The sequence below is a fragment of the Protobothrops mucrosquamatus genome, unplaced genomic scaffold (assembly GCF_001527695.2).
Source record: "Protobothrops mucrosquamatus isolate PMUCROS unplaced genomic scaffold, P.Mucros_1.0 scaffold_278, whole genome shotgun sequence".
Taxonomy (NCBI): Eukaryota; Metazoa; Chordata; class Lepidosauria; order Squamata; family Viperidae; genus Protobothrops; species Protobothrops mucrosquamatus.
This window is the reverse complement of record NW_015386354.1, coordinates 1034496-1052500: the sequence shown is the minus strand read 5'-3', so window position 1 is coordinate 1052500 and position 18005 is coordinate 1034496. Positions and strand designations below refer to the sequence as shown.

At 51.6% G+C, this 18005-nt stretch overlaps 2 protein-coding genes across 2 annotated transcripts in view; one reads left to right on the top strand and one right to left on the bottom strand.

The window, feature by feature from the left end:
* Positions 1 to 10743, top strand: part of ACTN3 (actinin alpha 3) — a 30511-nt gene extending 19768 nt beyond the window's left edge. Inside the window, exons 10-21 of the mRNA XM_015831742.1 lie at positions 69 to 299; positions 2728 to 2875; positions 3652 to 3802; positions 4673 to 4781; positions 4928 to 5068; positions 5614 to 5796; positions 6021 to 6155; positions 6663 to 6842; positions 7893 to 8039; positions 8190 to 8255; positions 8365 to 8523; positions 10520 to 10743. Coding sequence (XP_015687228.1) covers positions 69 to 299; positions 2728 to 2875; positions 3652 to 3802; positions 4673 to 4781; positions 4928 to 5068; positions 5614 to 5796; positions 6021 to 6155; positions 6663 to 6842; positions 7893 to 8039; positions 8190 to 8255; positions 8365 to 8523; positions 10520 to 10678 — 1809 coding nt within the window. The 3' untranslated portion in view covers positions 10679 to 10743. The remainder of the gene's footprint in view (positions 1 to 68; positions 300 to 2727; positions 2876 to 3651; positions 3803 to 4672; positions 4782 to 4927; positions 5069 to 5613; positions 5797 to 6020; positions 6156 to 6662; positions 6843 to 7892; positions 8040 to 8189; positions 8256 to 8364; positions 8524 to 10519) is intronic.
* RCE1 (Ras converting CAAX endopeptidase 1) lies at positions 4599 to 17016 on the bottom strand. The gene is made up of 7 exons (XM_029287254.1): positions 16943 to 17016; positions 16656 to 16734; positions 15675 to 15842; positions 14100 to 14171; positions 13122 to 13184; positions 12384 to 12582; positions 4599 to 4616 (listed from the first exon to the last, which is right to left on the bottom strand). The coding sequence occupies exons 1-7, from the start codon at positions 17000 to 17002 to the stop codon at positions 4610 to 4612; spliced, it is 648 nt and encodes a 215-aa protein (XP_029143087.1). The 5' UTR covers positions 17003 to 17016; the 3' UTR covers positions 4599 to 4609.
* Positions 17017 to 18005: the final 989 nt, after the last annotated feature.

Here is an 18005-nt window from a genome sequence, read left to right as displayed (position 1 = left end):
AGGATCTTTGAACTAACAGTGGCTCCCAAAGGCCCCTGGAGATGACCGATTCTCTTTCTCCTGGGCAGCTGCTGGAATGGATCCGCCGCACCATCCCCTGGCTGGAGAACCGGGTGCCCGAAAAGAACATGAGCGCCATGCAGCGCAAGCTGGAGGACTTCCGGGACTACCGCCGCGTGCACAAACCTCCCCGCATCCAGGAGAAGTGCCAGCTTGAGATCAACTTCAACACTTTGCAGACCAAGCTGCGCCTCAGCAACCGTCCGGCCTTCATGCCCTCCGAGGGGAAGATGGTCTCTGTAAGTCATGGAGCAGCCCCACAAACCACAGGGCGGCTGGGGTTCACGTTGCTGGCCACGGGTTTTCCCGAAAACCAACTTTTGTTTCCGAAAGCATCTGGCCGAGCATCCATCCCGTACTTCCACGGTTTCGCTGTTCCGGTGAAAATAATAGGGCAGCTATTCTGAAGGAAGTTCTTTCTTCCTTTTGTTGTTGTTTTTATTTCAAGACACACATACATGGGAGATATCCCTTGAAGACAATCATATCTAGTAGAATACATCTTATTTTTAATTAAACAAACTGTTAAAACACGGTTTCCCAATCTTGGTAACTTTCCGACCGTAGACTTTAATTCCCAGAATTCTGGCTGGGGAATTCTGGGAGTTGAAGTCCACGGGTCTTAAAAGTTGCTCGAATTGGGTAACTTTGCATTAAAGGTTTCCAAGGCTTGTTGAAAAGCTAGTCAGGTGTAGGCCATGCCCCTTTCTGAAAAGAAGAAAGTATTTCACAAATATAGGTCTGTCTCTAAAGAGGCCTGTTTAGCAGGTTTTTGACACGCCAGCTATGAGCAGGATCCTTGGGCTGCCTTGAGAAAAAGCTTTTAGCCACTTTAAAAGGACAGAAATGGTGAAAAGCAACAAACGGGAAGCTTACATGGCACTCTGACCTTCTGCATGGAAGCAAAAATTCCTTAATGGAGAAATATCCCCAGTAGACAATTCTCAAGTGTAGTATCATGAGGTCGCCTATAAAAACAGTTTCAACCCTGCAGTTTTTTCCCCCCCAGGATTGGCCTTGCAGGTTTATTAACTGATGCCAGAGAGCTTGGTCTTATTAAAGCACTTCATTAAAACAGCTCATTAAAAGCATTTCTGAGAGGTTTGCCTATCATTATCCTTACACTCTTTTAACACTAAATCAATTTGTTCACCCTGACCTTTTAAGTAAGGCTTTAGGGTTTAAAATCTCTTATTTTTTGGTCACAGGACTTGCTAAGGGATTTGTTTCTTATACATTTTTTTTTAAAAATTAACAAATTACTTCTTTTTTCGAATCGGCCTGGTTCTCGTGTTCTTGTGCTGAATCCATGATGTGGTCTTATTGAGCGGCACATAAACCTTATCAAAAAAAGAAAGAAGAAATTAAGACAAGAAAAGAAATTGAGACAGATTGCCATCTGCTAAACCCCTAAAAATACCATATCAGATCATATCCTTAGTCAACATTAAAAAAAAAACTAAATGGTAACAAAAAGATATAAAAATACATGAAAAAAGCGCATTGCTTCACTCACCCACTTACTGGGCAGAGAGCCCGAGTTCCCAATTTTAATCAGTTACTTACTTGCTCTTGATTTACTCACTGAAAATAAAATAAATAACTGCTTTCAAGAGAACGGGAATTGAGGCTAGCCAAGTGTCTGTTTAGCAGAGATTAAGAGGAGGGGGATGAGATCTCCACTATGAGCTGCTATTCCTCTTTGGATCTGCTTTTAGCTCACTGAAAAACTGTTCTCCAAAGATTTGTTTAATTAACTGACTAACAAGAGTTGGAAGGAACCTTGGAGGTCTTCTAGTCCATCCCCCTACTCAATCAGGAAACCCTACAAAATTTGGTTGTCCAATCTCTTCTAAAAAAAACCTCCAGTGATGTAGAAGCCATTCCCCTGACAAATTGTCCTCACTGTTAGGAAGTTTCTCCTTAATTCCAAGACGCTTCTCTCCTGGATGAGTTTCCATCCGTTGCTTCTTGCCTTCCCTTCCTATGCTTTGGGGAACAGGTTGACCCCCCCTCTTCTTTGGGGCAGCCCCTCAGATATTGGGACACTGCTGTCCTGTGACCCCTAAGCGACATTGATCAGTCACATTTTTAAATCGCCCATCTCCCTTAACGGGGGGACCCTGGACAGCAGGCAATACAGCATGGACATATAAAGACAATATATAAAAGCTAAATAAATTTAAAAGGGCCAAAACACTTTTTAAAAATCAACTGAAAGGCGAAAGGAGGATTCTCAGGGCACTAAGCAGCCCCATGGCTGCTTTCTCCTCTGGGCTCCCCACCCAAGGCTGCAGAGCCATGTATTGCACTCTTTCTGGAAGGCCGGGGCGGGGGGCTGTCTTACCTTTGGGGAGTGGGGGGAGAATACTTCACAGGGCAGGGGCAACGGCAGAGAAGGCTGTCGGAGCCTGGACCCTGCCAGTTGGAGTTCTTTAAATGACAGGGTCCACAACATACCTTCCCTGCCTGAGCAGGTGGGATGGGCAGGTGTGACGGGAGACAGACAGGTATCACTTCATAAATGACATCATTGGGAACAGGAAGGGATGTAAGGGGATTTCTGAAGGCGGGCGATCGGTCGCCAAGCGTGTTTGCCCCCCTCCCCCTTTTGAGCAAAGCCTCGGCTGAGGCTGTCCCACCCACCCCCCCGCCTTCTGCCCACAGGACATTGCCAATGCCTGGAAAGGTCTGGAACAAGTCGAGAAAGGTTACGAAGAATGGCTGCTGACGGAGATCCGGCGTCTGGAGCGCCTGGACCACCTGGCTGAGAAGTTCAAGCAGAAGGCCACCCTGCACGAGAACTGGACCCGAGGTATTTGCGGAGGTCCTCACGGAATCCCCTTCTCCGCTCCTCCTTATTTCTCTAGGCACAAGAATAGGTGGACTAGCAATAGAGATGAAGCTTTCGCCTGGATTAGCAAAAGACAATAAAGTGTTAATAAAGGAGGACATTCTTAGCTCGGGGTTGACATGAGGGGTCCCTTGGTGCTCTCTGAGCCTGGTGAGTTTCTCGCAGGCGTTTCATGAGCCAAACTAGGTAACATCATCAGTGCTAGTAGGGAGTGGGGTTTGTGGAGAGGAGGAGGAGGAGGAGGAGGAGGAGGAGGAGGAGGACTGTGGGATTCTCGGTGCTCTCTGAGCTGGGTTGTTTTCTTGCAGAAGTTTCATGACCCAAACTAGGTAACATCATCAGGACTAGCACTGATGATGTTACCTAGTTTGGGTAATGAAACATCTGCAAGAAAACAACCCAGCTCAGAGAGCACCAAAGACCCCTCACGATAAAATATAAAAGTTTTTTTAAAAAACTATGTTCAAATACCAAGGTCCAGGCCATCTAACCATTGAAGCACAGCATTGTTTATATTTAAAAAAATAAAAAAACCCAGATCCTGGATCCATAGATGCCCTCAGCTTACAGCTGCTGTTGATGTGGTCTACAGTTTGACATGGGACCCTACAGTCACACCGAGGGGAGGATGCTGGGCCCTCTTTATACAGCGAATCCCTGCTCCTGATCAGCCTCCAGCCCTCTCCCCCAGCCCCCCCCCCCCGGCCTTTAGCTCCCTCTACTTCCTCTCACCCCAGGGAAGGAAGACATGCTGTCCCAGAAGGACTACGAATCATCCACACTCTATGAGATCCGGGCACTGTTGCGCAAGCACGAGGCCTTTGAGAGCGACCTCGCGGCTCACCAGGACCGTGTGGAGCAGATTGCGGCCATTGCTCAGGAACTCAAGTAGGTGTCAGCCAGCCGGCAGCGGCGTTGTGGTGGAACACAAGCACCTGCATCAGTTCTGCTCCCCAGTTCTACCTACTAGGCCGGCTGCCCCCAGCCTGAAGCCCAGCAGTGCACGAGGCCCCCCTGAATGACCTGGGAAGCTGGCCACCAAAGAGAGGGAGAATGTAGATACAGATAGCGAGGGAGCGAGGGAGTGGGATGAGCTGGGGGGGGGGAAGGTGGGAAGCTGTTTTTAATCTGTGAACCACCTCTAGTTAGACCAGTTAACCAGTGGAACAGGTTGCCTCCAGATGTTGTGGGTGCTCCAACACTGGAGGTTTTTATGAAGAGATTGGAAACCATTTGTGCAGAATGGTGTAGGGTAGGGGCAGGCAACCTTGGCTCTTTTGTGACTGGTGGACTTCAACTCCCAGAATTCCTGAGCCAGCCACGCTGAGGGGAAAGGGAGAGGTTTCCAAGCTGAGCCACGCTGGCTCAGGAACTCTGGGAGTTGAAGTCCACGAGTCGTAAAAGAGCCAAGGTTGCCTACCCCCGGTCTAGGGTCTCCTGCTTGAGCAGGGGAGTGAAGATCTCCACGATCCCTTCCAACTCTGGTCTTCAGTTATGCCAGTGGGACACTCCCCCACTGGAACCCCAAGCCAACTGGTAGAACCAGGTCTTTATGCTCTTAAGGAAGGTCAGGAGGTTGGGAGCTGACCTTACTTCTGGGAGCAAGATGTTCCAAAGGGCAGCAGCGATTCCACATTTAACGAAGGACCTCTCAGTAGGATCCTAAACAAGTTCCAGATGACACGTTCTGCATTTTCACGGCCTGGAAAACAAAAAGAAAATAAAAAGGTCTCAAAAACTCCTGATTTATCCCTGCAGTGAGCTGGACTACCACGATGCAGCCTCCGTGAACTCCCGCTGCCAGGCCATCTGTGACCAATGGGATACCTTGGGGACGCTCACCCAGAAGAGAAGGGATGCCCTGGAGGTGAGAAAGGGACGCAGGGATATTGAATGTCTCTTCCTGGATGTGGCTCATGGATTCGGGGGGTGGGGGGGGAAAGGTGTGGACCAGACAGACGTCTCTCTCTCTCTCTCGGGAAGTTCATCCGGCATTCTTTCCCCTTTGCCCAGCGGGTGGAGAAGCTGCTGGAGACGATTGATCAGCTGTACCTGGAGTTTGCCAAGAGGGCCGCCCCTTTCAACAACTGGATGGACGGAGCCATCGAGGACCTCCAGGACATGTTCATCGTGCATAGCATTGAGGAGATCCAGGTCGGTCTCAGGAGAGCAGCAGTGCTTAGACTTATATGCCGCTTCCTGGTGCTTTACAGGCCTCTCTAAGCGGTTTACAGAGCCGGCTTGTTGCCCCTAACAATCTGGGTCCTCATTTTATTGACCTCGGAAGGACAGAAGGCTGAGTCAACCTGGAGCTGGTCAGGATCGAATTCCTGGCTGTAATATTGCATTCTATCCAGCGGGAGGGAGGGAGAAGGGAGGGAGGAAGGAAGGAAGGAAGGGCAATAGCACTTAGACTTATATGCAGCTTCCCAGTGCTTTCCAGCCCTCTCTAAGCAATTTACAGAGTCGGCCTCTTGCCCCCAACAATCCAGGTCCTCATTTTATTGACCTCGGAAGGACAGAAGGCTGAGTCAACCTTGAGCCGGTCAGGATCGAACTCCTGGCAGTCGGCAGAATTTAGCCTGCAATACTGCACTCTGATCACTGGGCCACCACAGCTCATTGGATGGCGCCTGCATTCCTCCGGGCACCATCCCACTTGGGGCAGCCGCTGATCAGACCCCTTTTCCCCTCCCCAGAGCCTAATCACAGCCCATGAGCAGTTCAAAGCCACCCTGCCAGAGGCTGACAAGGAGCGCATGGCCATCCTGGGCATCCAGAACGAGATCCAAAAGATTGCTCAAACCTACGGCATCAAGCTGTCGGGCCTGAACCCCTACACCACCCTCTCCCATCACGACGTCGCCAACAAGTGGGACAAGGTGAGAACTGGCGGAGAAACAAAACAACGTTTAGGGAGGGGGAAAATCTAGGGGAGACTCAGTTTGTCAGGCGAACACCCCTGTTATTTCCCTGCTTTAATCCAACCTAGGATGGGGCTGAGATTTGGGGTGGGATGGTGGCATTGCTTTTTCTTCCTTTTCAGATTCTATATCCACTCCTAATCCTCTTTTAAACGCCAGTTTGCCTCCGTCCTTCCATTTAGGTGAAGCAGCTGGTTCCCCATCGCGACCAGACCTTGCAGGAAGAACTGGCAAGGCAGCAAGCCAACGAGCGCCTGCGACGTCAATTTGCTGCCCAGGCCAATATCATTGGTCCCTGGGTCCAGACCAAGATGGAGGTCAGGCCTTACTCTTTTCCACCAATGCACGGCTTTCTGTTCCTCCAGTGGGAAGGGTTAGGGTTATGATCCCGGGGTAGGCCTCATGGGATACGTACAAAGTCACGTCACAGAATTGCAGAGAGGAAAATGGACCACAGTGGAAATGGCTGAGGAATTCTGGGAATTGAAGTCCACACACCTGCAAGTTGAGAAACACCGGCCTAATCTAACTATCTTTTCAAAATAGAGACCATGTCAAGCATTCACAGTGGGGCACTAAGGAAAAATATAACCTGGGGGGGGGGGAAACTCAGAGAGGGCTACTCTAAAGAGGGATCAGAACTGACAAGAAAGTATGAAACTATTCGTTTTTCGTAGACCTCGCTTTCCAACTTGCAGAATCTCCCTGGCTTCTGGGGACCAATGGTGCCCCGTGATATTCGAGGGGAAGACGGTCCCACGGGACGTGAGGCCGGTGCCCAAATCTTAAGCCAACATCCTCTCTTTACCCCCCTCTCCTTCCAGGAAATCGGTCACGTCTCCGTGGACATAAGTGGACCTCTTGAGGACCAAATGAACCAACTGAAACAGCACGAGCAAAACATCATCAACTACAAAGTGAACATCGACAAGCTGGAAGGCGATCACCAGCTCATCCAGGAAGCTCTGGTCTTCGACAACAAGCACACCAACTACACCATGGAAGTAAGTGCCTGGACAGAAGAGGGTAAGGAAAGCAGGGGGGGGGAAAGAACTGGTAGTCCTTGATTTACGACCTCAGTTGGAATTTCCATTGCTAAGCAAAGCAGTTGTTAAGCAAGTCGCATTCAATTGTACAACCTTTATTTCGCCACGGTGGTGAAGTGGATCGCTGCAGCTGTTCAATGAATCCCGTGGTCGCGGATCGAAGCCAGCTTCCTTCCCCCTTAACTTGGCTTGTTGGATCACAAGACCCTGGGTTGCCGAAGGAGCCAAATTCTGATCGTGGGACTGGAGGGATCATGGGATCGTTCCTAAGTGGGAGGACCAGTCCCGTGTCATTGCTTTCGGTGCCGCTGTAACCTTGAACGGTCACCAAAGGAAGGGTTTTTAGGTGCCTGAGAACCACGTGTCAACCACGCATTCCCGAATTTGGGGGCAACCACAATCCTTGGGCAAAGTGGGGGGGGAAAGAGAGCATTGTCACGTTCACCAGCACCTCAAGTTCGGCTGTGGAGCCAAACTCCCTTCTCCCTGTGTCTCCCTCTCTACCGCTCCCCTCTTCTTCTTTTTTAAAAATTTTATTGAGTTTTATAGGGTTGGAGATAGAATAGGATCGGGATAAGGATTAAGGTTTGGGGTGGGGTCAGTATTGGGATTGGGAAGGGGTCGGGGTCAACACTGGGGTTATCCCCCCATAACATTTTCAATCGTTAGCAAACAAGTCTATTGTCTGGGTACCTATGTTCAGTTAACAATAGTTGACGTAGTAATAAGTAACTGCAATAAGTGTACTAAACGATGCTCATAAACAGGGTCAGTTAATCAATGCATATCATTCTTCTTGCGAATACATATTCAAAATAACCTATCGCATTCATTTCTCACTCGTTTGTTTTCCTAACCATTGGTAAAAATGATCCCATCTTCTTGCTCTTTAATCTCTGAGGTCAATCTATCCATTTCTGCACATTCCAAGATTTTCTTTAATTAAAAGCCCTTCCGTTGGTAAGTTTTCGTTTGTCCAACGTTGGGCATCCCTCTTCTTGACTGCAGCACATCCGCGTGGGCTGGGAGCAGCTCCTGACCACGATTGCCCGCACCATCAATGAAGTGGAGAACCAGATCCTGACCCGTGACGCCAAAGGCATCAGCCAAGAACAGATGAACGAGTTCCGGGCCTCCTTCAACCATTTCGACCGGGTGGGTAGCAGACCGGTCTTTGACTACTAGCAGGTCTGGAACAGCTCGGGGTTGGGAGCCTGTCACTCAAGCCACATGCTGGGGGGGTGGGGGGTGGGCTGGTCTGAGCCTCCTCCGCTCACCTTTTTTTCCCCGCTTGACTCATTGCAGAAACGAAACGGCCTGATGGAGCCTGACGACTTCCGGGCCTGCTTGATCTCCATGGGATACGACCTGGTAGGAGGCCAGCCTGGACTGCGTGGATTGGTTTTTGGGTGCCTGCTGCATCTTTTGGAAGGGAGGGGCACTAAGACCACCCCTCAGGGATCCTCCCTCTTGCTCCTAGGGGGAAGTGGAGTTTGCCCGTATCATGACCCTGGTGGATCCCAACAACACGGGGGTGGTGACCTTCCAAGCCTTCATCGACTTCATGACCCGGGAGACGGCCGAGACCGACACGGCTGAGCAGGTCATTGCCTCCTTCAAGATCCTGGCTTCAGACAAGGTGAGCGTTGCCCCCCCACCCCCACCCCCTGGGTTTGCCCACACAAAGGACTCTTATTTTATAGGCAGGATTAAACCTAGATTAGCTGGTCTCCTGCCAAAGAGAATCAGCAGCCGAAATCCTTTCTATCCCAAACGAGGAAAGGCCAGGCCCCCTCCCAAACCTGCTGTATAATCCCAATTATTCTTGAATTTCATGATTTACGGTGGGCCAGCTCTGCAATTGTGACAGGCCTCTCCGTGTATCGTAGACCTCTCAGGCAGCAGGCAGGAAGCCCCCCCTCCCCCTGAGGCTCACCCCATATCCAAGCCTGGCCTGGCCTTCTGCCCCATGGCAGACTCCCCCTCTCCCCCTTCTTCTTCTTCTTGTGCCATATCCGTTATCGGACATTGGCGATCATGTAGACGATCCTGTTTTTATCCGCAGCCGCACGAAAAAGTGCTGCTGAGTTTTATCCAAACTAGTCCCTTAGATTTTGAAGCCACGAGGTTCTTCTTCTTCTGCCTGGACCTCGTTTGCCTTCCATCTTTCCCTGGAGGATTAAAGGGAGTATGCTGTATTTTTCTGGGGTGTCGCATCACGCGTCCAAAATATTCTAATTTTCGTTTTTTAATTGTTTGGATGATTTCCCTTGGCTTTCCCAGGCGGCTTATCCCCTCCTCCTTTCTGAACTTGTCAACCCAGCTTCTACGTAACAGCCGCCTGTAAATCCACGTTTCAAATGCTTCCAGTCTCTTCAGGTGGCCTTCTGTCAGAGACCAACTCTCTACTCCATAGAGCAGGATAGAAAAAAACATAGCATCTGACAAGCCTGGTTTTCAGTCTTAGGCTTAGGTCGTGACTGCAGAAGAGCGTTTTCATTTTGAAGAATGCCGTTCGGGCTTTCTCTATCCTTGTCTTTACTTCAGCGGTCATGTCCCAGCTTTCATGTAATGCTCCCCCAACCTAGGCATTCCCAGGAAGCTCCATCCCACCACTTTGCAGGGAAGACCACCCAGGGCTCATCTCCTTCAATCTGGTGCCCTCCAGGATGCGCTGGGCTTCAGCCCCAGCAGTGGAAGGGGAGAGCAGCATCTGGGGAGGGCTGGTCAGTCAGGCCTCCTTTCCCCCCCCTTCCCCTCCCCCACCCCACCCCAGATGCCGGAGGGGTCCTCGGAGTCTCCTAGTGAGCAAATGTCTGCGGAGATTCTCAATCCTCCAGGTCCCTCTTGTCCCAAAGGTGCTTTTCCAAAAGGCAGCTGGGCTTTTTTTTTAATTTTTCTTTTTTTTTTTTCCTTTGAAAAAGTTTCGCTTCTCCCTCCAAGCAGCTTTTCCAGTTCCGGCTGAACTGAAGGATGGAACTGGAGGGTGGAACGCAAAGACTCTTAAATCCTTCCACCGTTCCCAAACCATTCGGTTAGAACAGGAGAAGCTTCTGGGATGAAAAGCGAAATGTTTTCAAGGGTGGGGGGAAAGAACCCCAGCTGACGCCTACCAAGCAGGTGCTGAGCGCCAGACTCCTACTGGCCTTCCACCAGGACCAGGAGAAAAGAACAGTATAACTCCATCCAGGATGCAGAAGACAAAAAGGACCAAACAATGAACCGAACGTGTAAAGTGACTTAGGAAGGAGAGAACAGTGTTCCAATGTCTGGAGGGGCTGCCACAAAGCAGAGGGGAGGAGGTCACCAAGCAGAGGGGAGGGGGTCACCAAGCAGAGGGGAGGGGGTCCACCTGTTCCCCAAAGCGCCAGAAGGCAGGACAAGAAAGAACGGAGGGAAACTGATCAAAGAGAGAAGCAACCTAGAACTAAGGAGGAATTTGTTGACAGGGAGAACAATTAAACCAGTGGAACGGCTTCCCTCCGGAGGTTGTCAAGAAGAGACTGGACAGCCATTTGTCCCAAAGAGCATAGGGTCTCCTGCTTCAGCAGGGGGTTGGACTAGAAGACCTCCAAGGTCCCTTCTGACTCTATTATTCTATTCTGTTTTTCTATTTCCTCCTTGCTCCTCCGCAGAACTTCATCACGGTGGAAGAGCTGCGTCGGGAGCTGCCCCCGGAGCAGGCCGAGTACTGCATCACCAGGATGACCAAGTACAGCGGAGCCGATGCCGTCGGAAGCGCCTTGGACTATGTCTCCTTCTCCAGCGCCCTGTATGGGGAGAGCGACCTCTGAACTCCCTCCTCCAGACCCCCCTAACCACAAAAGGCATGTGGGAGCCGAATGACCCCCCCCTCCTCCTCCTCCCTTCCAGGGGAGCTAACCCCATTCGAGTCGTGTGCCCACGGAAAGGCGGGCCCACGCCATAGCAGCCCCCTCCCCCACATGCCCCCCAACTGCCGGGCAAGGTCCCCCCCTCTCCACCTGTGAGCCACAGCCGGTGGATCCAGGGGTCAGAAAGCCAGTCTCTGTCCTGTCCTGCTGCTGTCTCTCTTCTTTGCTCCTGAGCTAGTCAGCCTTCCTCCCTCCAGGCTGTGCTCTGCCCTGCCTCCTCCTTCCCCCCGCCCCAGACCCCTCACTTCTGGGTTTCTCAGCCCCCCAAGATCTGGCGATGCTTCAAAAGGCAGCCCTGGGCGCTGTGCAAACGGTCACTCATGAGGGGTTCCCAAGGAAGCAGGGCAAGGCCGCATGGAACAAAACGCTGTACCAATAAACACCACACACTGGAGGCCCCTCTGTGGTCGGGGTCTTTCTTCTTGGTAGGCCAAGGGGGGGCCCCGGGGCGGGATGTACCACCGCCGAGGTCCTGCAAGCTAAAAGGCCAAAAGAGGGGGACTCCGTGAGCGGGGCGCCAGGTTTGCTTAGAACGAAAACGGCTGGATGGAATTCCATGTACGGAAACTCATCAAGGAGAGAAGCAACGTAGAACTAAGGAGACGTTTCCCGACAGTGAGGACGATTAACCAGCGGGACGGCTTGCCACCAGAAATTGTGAGTGCTCCGTCCCTGGAGGTCTTTAAGAGAAATGGACCGCCATTTGTCCAGAATGCTATAGGGCAGGGGTGACAAACTCGCAACGTCACGTGACGTGTCGCAACATACCGCAACTTTTTTTTCCATTGTGGGGCGGGGGCGGTTTTGCTATGATGCATCCGACCCCTGCTCTAGGATCTCTTCTTTGAGCAGAGGTTGGACTAGAAGACCTCCGAGGTCCCTTCTAAACTCTTATTCTGGAAGCCGGCCCTCTCCCTTCTGCCCACGAATCCTGAGATGCCCTGTCGTTTCTTTTGACTTTCTCATGCATCGCGGTTGATGCCTTCCCGGTAGCATCTGCTTGCAGAGAAAGTTAACGCTCTGCCTTCTTGACAGGATCCCCTCTGGCTCCTTGAGCAGTTAGACTAGCGAGCAAAGATTGAGTTAGACTACTCTCCCTGCGGTGATCCTGCTTTGGCCGCCGAGGAAAGAGCCCCTTTGCCAGAGCTCACCGGCGGGCAGTCCTTCTCGTGGCCTCCGAGCCCCGATTCAAATGAGAAATCGGCCCGAGGGAGAAAGACCCAAAGGATCCTAGTTAACAGGGGACCCCCCCCCGCCCGCATCCATTAAACCAACCGAGGGGCCTCCTTAAAGTACTTTATTAATAAAAAATAGAACTCTTCGGGGCCTGGAGGAAAAGGACCCAGGGATCACTAGAAAAAGGAGCAGGTGTGCGAGAATGCCAGCGTGGCTACCCAGGGTGGTAAACGGGGCTGAAGTGACGAGCTTCTCTGGGAACGGTGGCGCTCCCGCCCTTCCCAGCTGCAAACCAGTTTGGGCCCAGAGCGTAGCCCTCTGCGTCTCCCCCCGGGGGTGGGTGGGCAAGGGAGCGTTGGCAGCCGAGGTGCCCACTGGGTGTCAGGAGCACCAGGAAGAGCTGCTGAGGCTGTCTGCGGGAGAGGTCAACCTGGAGAGGGAGCAGATGGGCAGGTGTCCAAAGAACGCCGGGTCCGTCATGGGCAGGAGGAGGAGGAAGAAGAGCACCACGCCCAGCAGGTAAAAGAAGACCACCAGGAAGCACTGGGAGTGTTCCAGAGCCGCGCCCACCGCGGGGAATCCGATGTAGTTGCAGAAGGAGTGGCAGAGAACCGGCCCAAGGAGGTGTCCTGCGTGGAGAGAGGGCGGCGGTGAAAAGGAGAGCCCCCCCCTCCAGAGGAGCGGAGAGAGAAAACAAGGTTTCCCTCGGTGGAAAAGCCACCACCCAGCGATGTCGGGTGAACTAATAACGCGTTCTTTCAGTCAAGCTAAAATGAATTTGAGCTGGGAGGCAAGCGAGAGAGAGAATTCTTCATTTTTGGCCAAGGAAAAGATGGGACACTAAGCCAGAACAGGGCTATCTTAAGCCCCCCCTCCCCCCGTCCACCCGTTTTGTATTAATCCCAGATTAGCCTGGATAGAAAGGGAGAAGAACCTCTGCTCAGAATCAGGGTGTGATTGTTGTTCGCAGAGAAGAGGGCTCGGCATCTCAATTTTAAGATTTGGAACCTCCGTCGTTCCCAGCCCTCCGAGGGGGACATCCAGAGACACACACCCCCCGCAGGTGACAACAGCGGAGGAAACCTGGCAGGTAACGGGGGAGGAAACGTCTCTGAAGCAGGAAGAGGACGATGGGAAGGCTAATCCCGTCTCCCAACCCTTCACCCACCTGTTCGGATGAAGAGGAAAGCGGTGTAGGCTCCAAAGATGGCGGTGTAGGAGAACTGGAACACTGCAGGGGAAGGGAGCAGCTGGTTAGGAAAGATGGTGCGCTTGTGCGCATACGCAACGCTGCGTGGAGGGAGCAGGAAATCCAATTTAAAAAGAGGAGGCCTCTGTGCGTCCCCCACCAGAGCGACCCCAGACCAGTTGAAAGGGAAATGGTCACAAACGATGACAGACATTCAGCGATTGGCAACTTTTAAGATGTCTGGGCTTCAACTCCCAGAATTCCCCAGCAATATGTCAAAACCAGCACCACAAATCTATTCATAATGGTCTGGTCCAGGGGTAGGCTACCTTGGCTCTTTTATGACTGGTGGACTTCAACTCCCAGAATTCCTGAGCCAGCCGTGCTGAGGGGAAAGGGAGAGGTTTCCAAGCTGAGCCACGCTGGCTCAGGAATTCTGGGAGTTGAAGTCCACCAGTCATGAGGGGGCCAAAGTTTCCCTCATGCTGGCTCAGGAATTCTGGGAGTTGAAGTCCACCAGTCATGAGGGGGCCAAAGTTTCCCTCATGTTGGCTCAGGAATTCTGGGAGTTGAAGTCCACGAGTCATGAGGGGGCCAAAGCTTCCCTCATGTTGGCTCAGGAATTGTGGGAGTTGAAGTCCACGAGTCATGAGGGGGCCAAAGTTTCCCTCATGTTGGCTCAGGAATTCTGGGAGTTGAAGTCCACGAGTCATGAGGGGGCCAAAGTTTCCCTCATGCTGGCTCAGGAATTGTGGGAGTTGAAGTCCATGAGTCATAAAAGAGCCAAGGTTGCCTACCCCTGGTCTGGTCTAAGCCTTTTTCCCCACCATTCAACTTTAGTTTTTTGAGGAGGTTGGCCAAAACTCTGATTGTTTTGGGGGGGGGTGAGCTTCAACCCAAGATTCCCCTTCCTCACTGCCTTTTTATTAATGCCCCCCCCCCGGGACCGATCCCCACCTGCCGAGAGAAAGATAGTAGCTCTGCTTCCTTGGCGAAACCGCAACTGCTCAATAACGTGATGGAAATGAGCTGCGGGAAGAAAAATAATTACGTTAAAAAATAAACACACACACACACACAGATCTTGGCCAGACAGGCCTTAGGTTCTCCCTGGCTTTGCAGATAGTCCTTGACTTATAACCATTTGTTTAGCGAGTTTACTTACAATGGCGCTGAAAAAACCCTGGTCCTCTCATTTAAACCACAGCAGCATCCCCACCATCGAAATTCAGAGGCTGTGTAACCTGCACGTATGTACAATGTTTGCCCCGTCTGAGGCCACACGGCCATTTGTGACCTTCCCAGCAGGCTTCTGACAACCGTCAACGGGGGAGAGCCGGTTTTGCTTACCAACCGCACGGTTCACTGTTAAGCTGGTTTGCTTAATTGTGGCAAAAAAAAAACCCCCATAAAATCAGAGAAGACTCGATTAACAACTGCCTTGCTAGCAACGGAGAGTCTGTTGCCGATTCTGGTCCTACGTCAGAGAACTGTATTTCATCCCCTATCCAAAAAGCGTTCTTCATAAGTTGAGCCAACGGAAAGAAAAAAACAACCCAAGCTTGTTGACATCCTAGCTTCAGAGGAAAATCAGTCTAATTTGAGTCAATCTTGACTCCTGCTGACTTCACCCCTGGGGTTGGGCTTGGCAACAGCATGGACAGGGGATGTTTTTCAGCTTTCCCGCTAAGCCTACGGATTTGCAGCTTTCTGGAGAGATCTCATTCAATGTCTAACCAGCTGGATTCTCTAGCTTTTGTGAAATTCTTTAGCTACACCTGGGTGCTTTGTTTTCCAAATCAGCAGGCTTAGATCCGGAGCTTCCTGTTTGCCCCCACCCGATTCCCTACCCCACCGGAGCGTCTTTTAGTTAGATTTTAATAACCACAGCGCAGAAAGCGAGCAGGTGGAAAGCAAAGGCTTGCGCACACACACACACCCCTTTCTGTTTTGTAAGGCCTGTAAGCAGGAGGACCATTTCCCAAAAGAATAAATCAATCAATCAGGCATTCACACAGTACTGGCAGATTATTTCTAGCGCAGGGCTCCTTGGTGATCTCTGAGCTTGCAAACGTTTCGTGACCCAACTAGGTAACTTCATCAAGGCTCACAGAGGGCTCAAACACCAATCCCTTCTAGCACTGATGAGGTTGCCTAGTTGGGTCGCGAAACGTCTTGTGCTCAAGACCCAACTAGGCAACCTCATCAGTGCTCAAGAGAGTACCAAGGACTCCACAATTCATCCATTATCCCGCCGCAAGCCTTTGCCTGCTCGCCTTCTGGTACACAGACTTGGAGGAAGTAACCAGCCTTGGAGGTTACTTGGAGGAAGAACCAGCCTTGTCAGGGAAGACCCCACCCCTCTGATAGTGCCCCCCAGCTTCAAGCGTTTAGCTTCAGCAGATGCTCGTAGCCAGGTCCAGACAAGAAGAGCAAAAAGCCAGCAACCGGCTCAGGGCTTATCAGGGAGAGGGCACTGAAGGGAGAGCGGGTGGCAATTGAATGTAATCGATCGATCAATTAAAAACTCACCGACTCCAAAGAAGAGCGGGCAGGTGACGATGGCCAGTCCTACACCCGTGCAGGGCACCAACATGGGCACCATGCAGGCCCGGAAGACCAGCTCTTCGGTGAAGGGCGCGATGACCTGGTTGCGCAGCCAGCGCATGTCGGTGAGACAGAGAACCCAAAACCTGGGGTCTGAGAGGGGGAGAAGAAGCGGTGTTACTGACCCCCCCCTCCAAAACACACACACACAGGCCTTGATCCCTTGAGCAGGGGGGAAAACACGGCAGTGAGCCTCCTGCTCAGTTTAGGAGGCTGTCGCGGGATCACCTGAACTGCCACCAAGAATCAACCAGAGGCAGTCCTCGGCTTACAACCCTCCATTTAGTGACCGTTTGAAGTTACAACGGCACTCCAAAAGTGACTTAGGCCCCTTGTTTTCACATTGATGACCGTTGCAGCATCTCCAGGATCACGTGATCAAAATCTGGACGTTTGGCAACCCCAGCCTGTATTTATTTCCCAGCTGGCTTTCTAACCAGCACAGTCAGTGAGCTGAATTCATTTAACAACCATGTGATTCGTTTAACTGCAGCGTTTCCCTTCACAACTGTGGCAAAAAATGGCTGTAAAAGTGGGCCCGGCACACTCCACCACCACCACCCCGTCTTGCTTCACTGCCAAAATTCTGTTCTCAGCTGGGATCCTAATTTGAGGAGAGCCTGTCGCGAGACCAGTTATTTCTCAAGCTCGGCCCCTTTAAGAGGGGTGGGCTTCAACTCCCAGAATTCCCCAGCCGGCCATGGAAGTTGAAGCCCGCCCCTTTTTAAAGGGGCCGAGCTTGAGAAACACAGACACAGAGGGAACTGATCAAGCCACCCACCCTCAAATTCCCCAAAACACAGCGCACACGTCCCCACCCAAAGAAAACATGGCCCCAAAACATTTATCTACTCCTTAGTGAAATATATATATTTATTAACGCAAAGCCCATCCGCAGATTCTTACCAAAGGCCACTCTTAGGCCATCGACCATGTCCCAGGGACAGTCCATGGACAGCTGGATGAGGGGGCCGAGAAACAGGATCTGGGAAGAGAGCAGAACCACGTTCACCGGGGCGTTGCAGAAACCCGCCCATTTTAACCATTAAAAATAATTTATTCCCCCCCCTTCCCTCCAGCTGTGGAAGAGGGAAAGCCTTCCTCCCAAGGACAGCCTTGGCGAAGACCCAGGTTGCGGGCTAGTTGTCGGAAAAGCTGGGCCCGAAGTCGTCAAGGTGAGCCCCCCCCCTTACCACAGTCAGAAGCAGGGGCAGCAGTGTCGCCGGCAGAATGCCCTCCAGCCGGAAGCCCATCAAGGTGAGAAGGGATGCATCTGGCTGAGCAGAAGAGGAGACACCTTCATCAGCACCACCCCCCTCAAGCAGCAGCTTCCCTCTCCTTTCCCGACCGGCTCGTAAGCAGACGCCAGGCGCACCGCAGGGAAAGGGGCGTCTCGCCCAGACTAGCACGGTCTTAGACAAAATTAAGTTGCAGGCTTCTCCTGCTGTGAATTGATTTCAGCCACCGGAGAGGTTGGAAAAAGGAGACTTATTTGGGTTTTTTTTTTAATCCTGCGGTTATTACTCAAGGCACTGGACATGCCTAGTGCTCCTTCCTCTTCTTATTTTCCCCACCAAAACATCCCTCTGAGGTGGGCTGGGTTGAGAGAGAAAGACTGGCTTGAAGTCACCCAGTCAGCTTTCACACCCAAGGTAGGACTAGAACTCACTGACTCCTGGTGATTGGCCCAAAGTCACCAAAGCATCATTCATGTCCAAGGCAGGTCTAGAACTCACTGTCTCCTGGTGACTGGCCCAAAGTCATCTAAGCATCGTTCGCGTCCAAGGCAGGACTAGAACTCACTGTCTCCTGGTGATTGGCCCAAAGTCACCCAGCTGGCTTTCATGGCTAAGTCAACGCTAGAACTCACTGTCTCCCGGGTTTTAGCCTGACGCCTTAACCGCTTCGACCAAACTGGATCAAGATAATGTACGTAAGGCGCCATCTTAGACTCCCTGGAAATAGACTATTAAAATTTATATGCCGGCCAACTTGCCTTCACGCAACTTTTTACTCAATTCTGTGAGATGCCACAATTATTCCACACCGACTCCCATCGTCCCCAAATGGGCAGCGGAATTATTGTGCTGTGGGTGGCCCAAAGAGCTTCCTTCCACCTTTTAAGCATCCATTCAACCCACAGTAGGCCTCACCTCTCACTTCGACTGGTGGCTAGGTTGACCACAAGCCATTTAAACTGGTTCCTGAATTGTACCACATACCGAGGCAGGGATGAAGCAATGGATTAACCAGTCT

Excerpts from the sequence above, each read along its gene's own strand:
- RCE1 (XM_029287254.1), bottom strand. The coding sequence starts at position 17,002 with ATGGGCTTCCGGCTGGAGGGCATTCTGCCGGCGACACTGCTGCCCCTG. Across the intron at positions 15,843-16,655 it reads TGGCCTAAGAGTGGCCTTTG|ACCCCAGGTTTTGGGTTCTC; the intron begins GTAAGAATCTGC and ends TCCCCCTCTCAG. Across the intron at positions 14,172-15,674 it reads CCCGCTCTTCTTTGGAGTCG|CTCATTTCCATCACGTTATT; the intron begins GTGAGTTTTTAA and ends TTCTTCCCGCAG.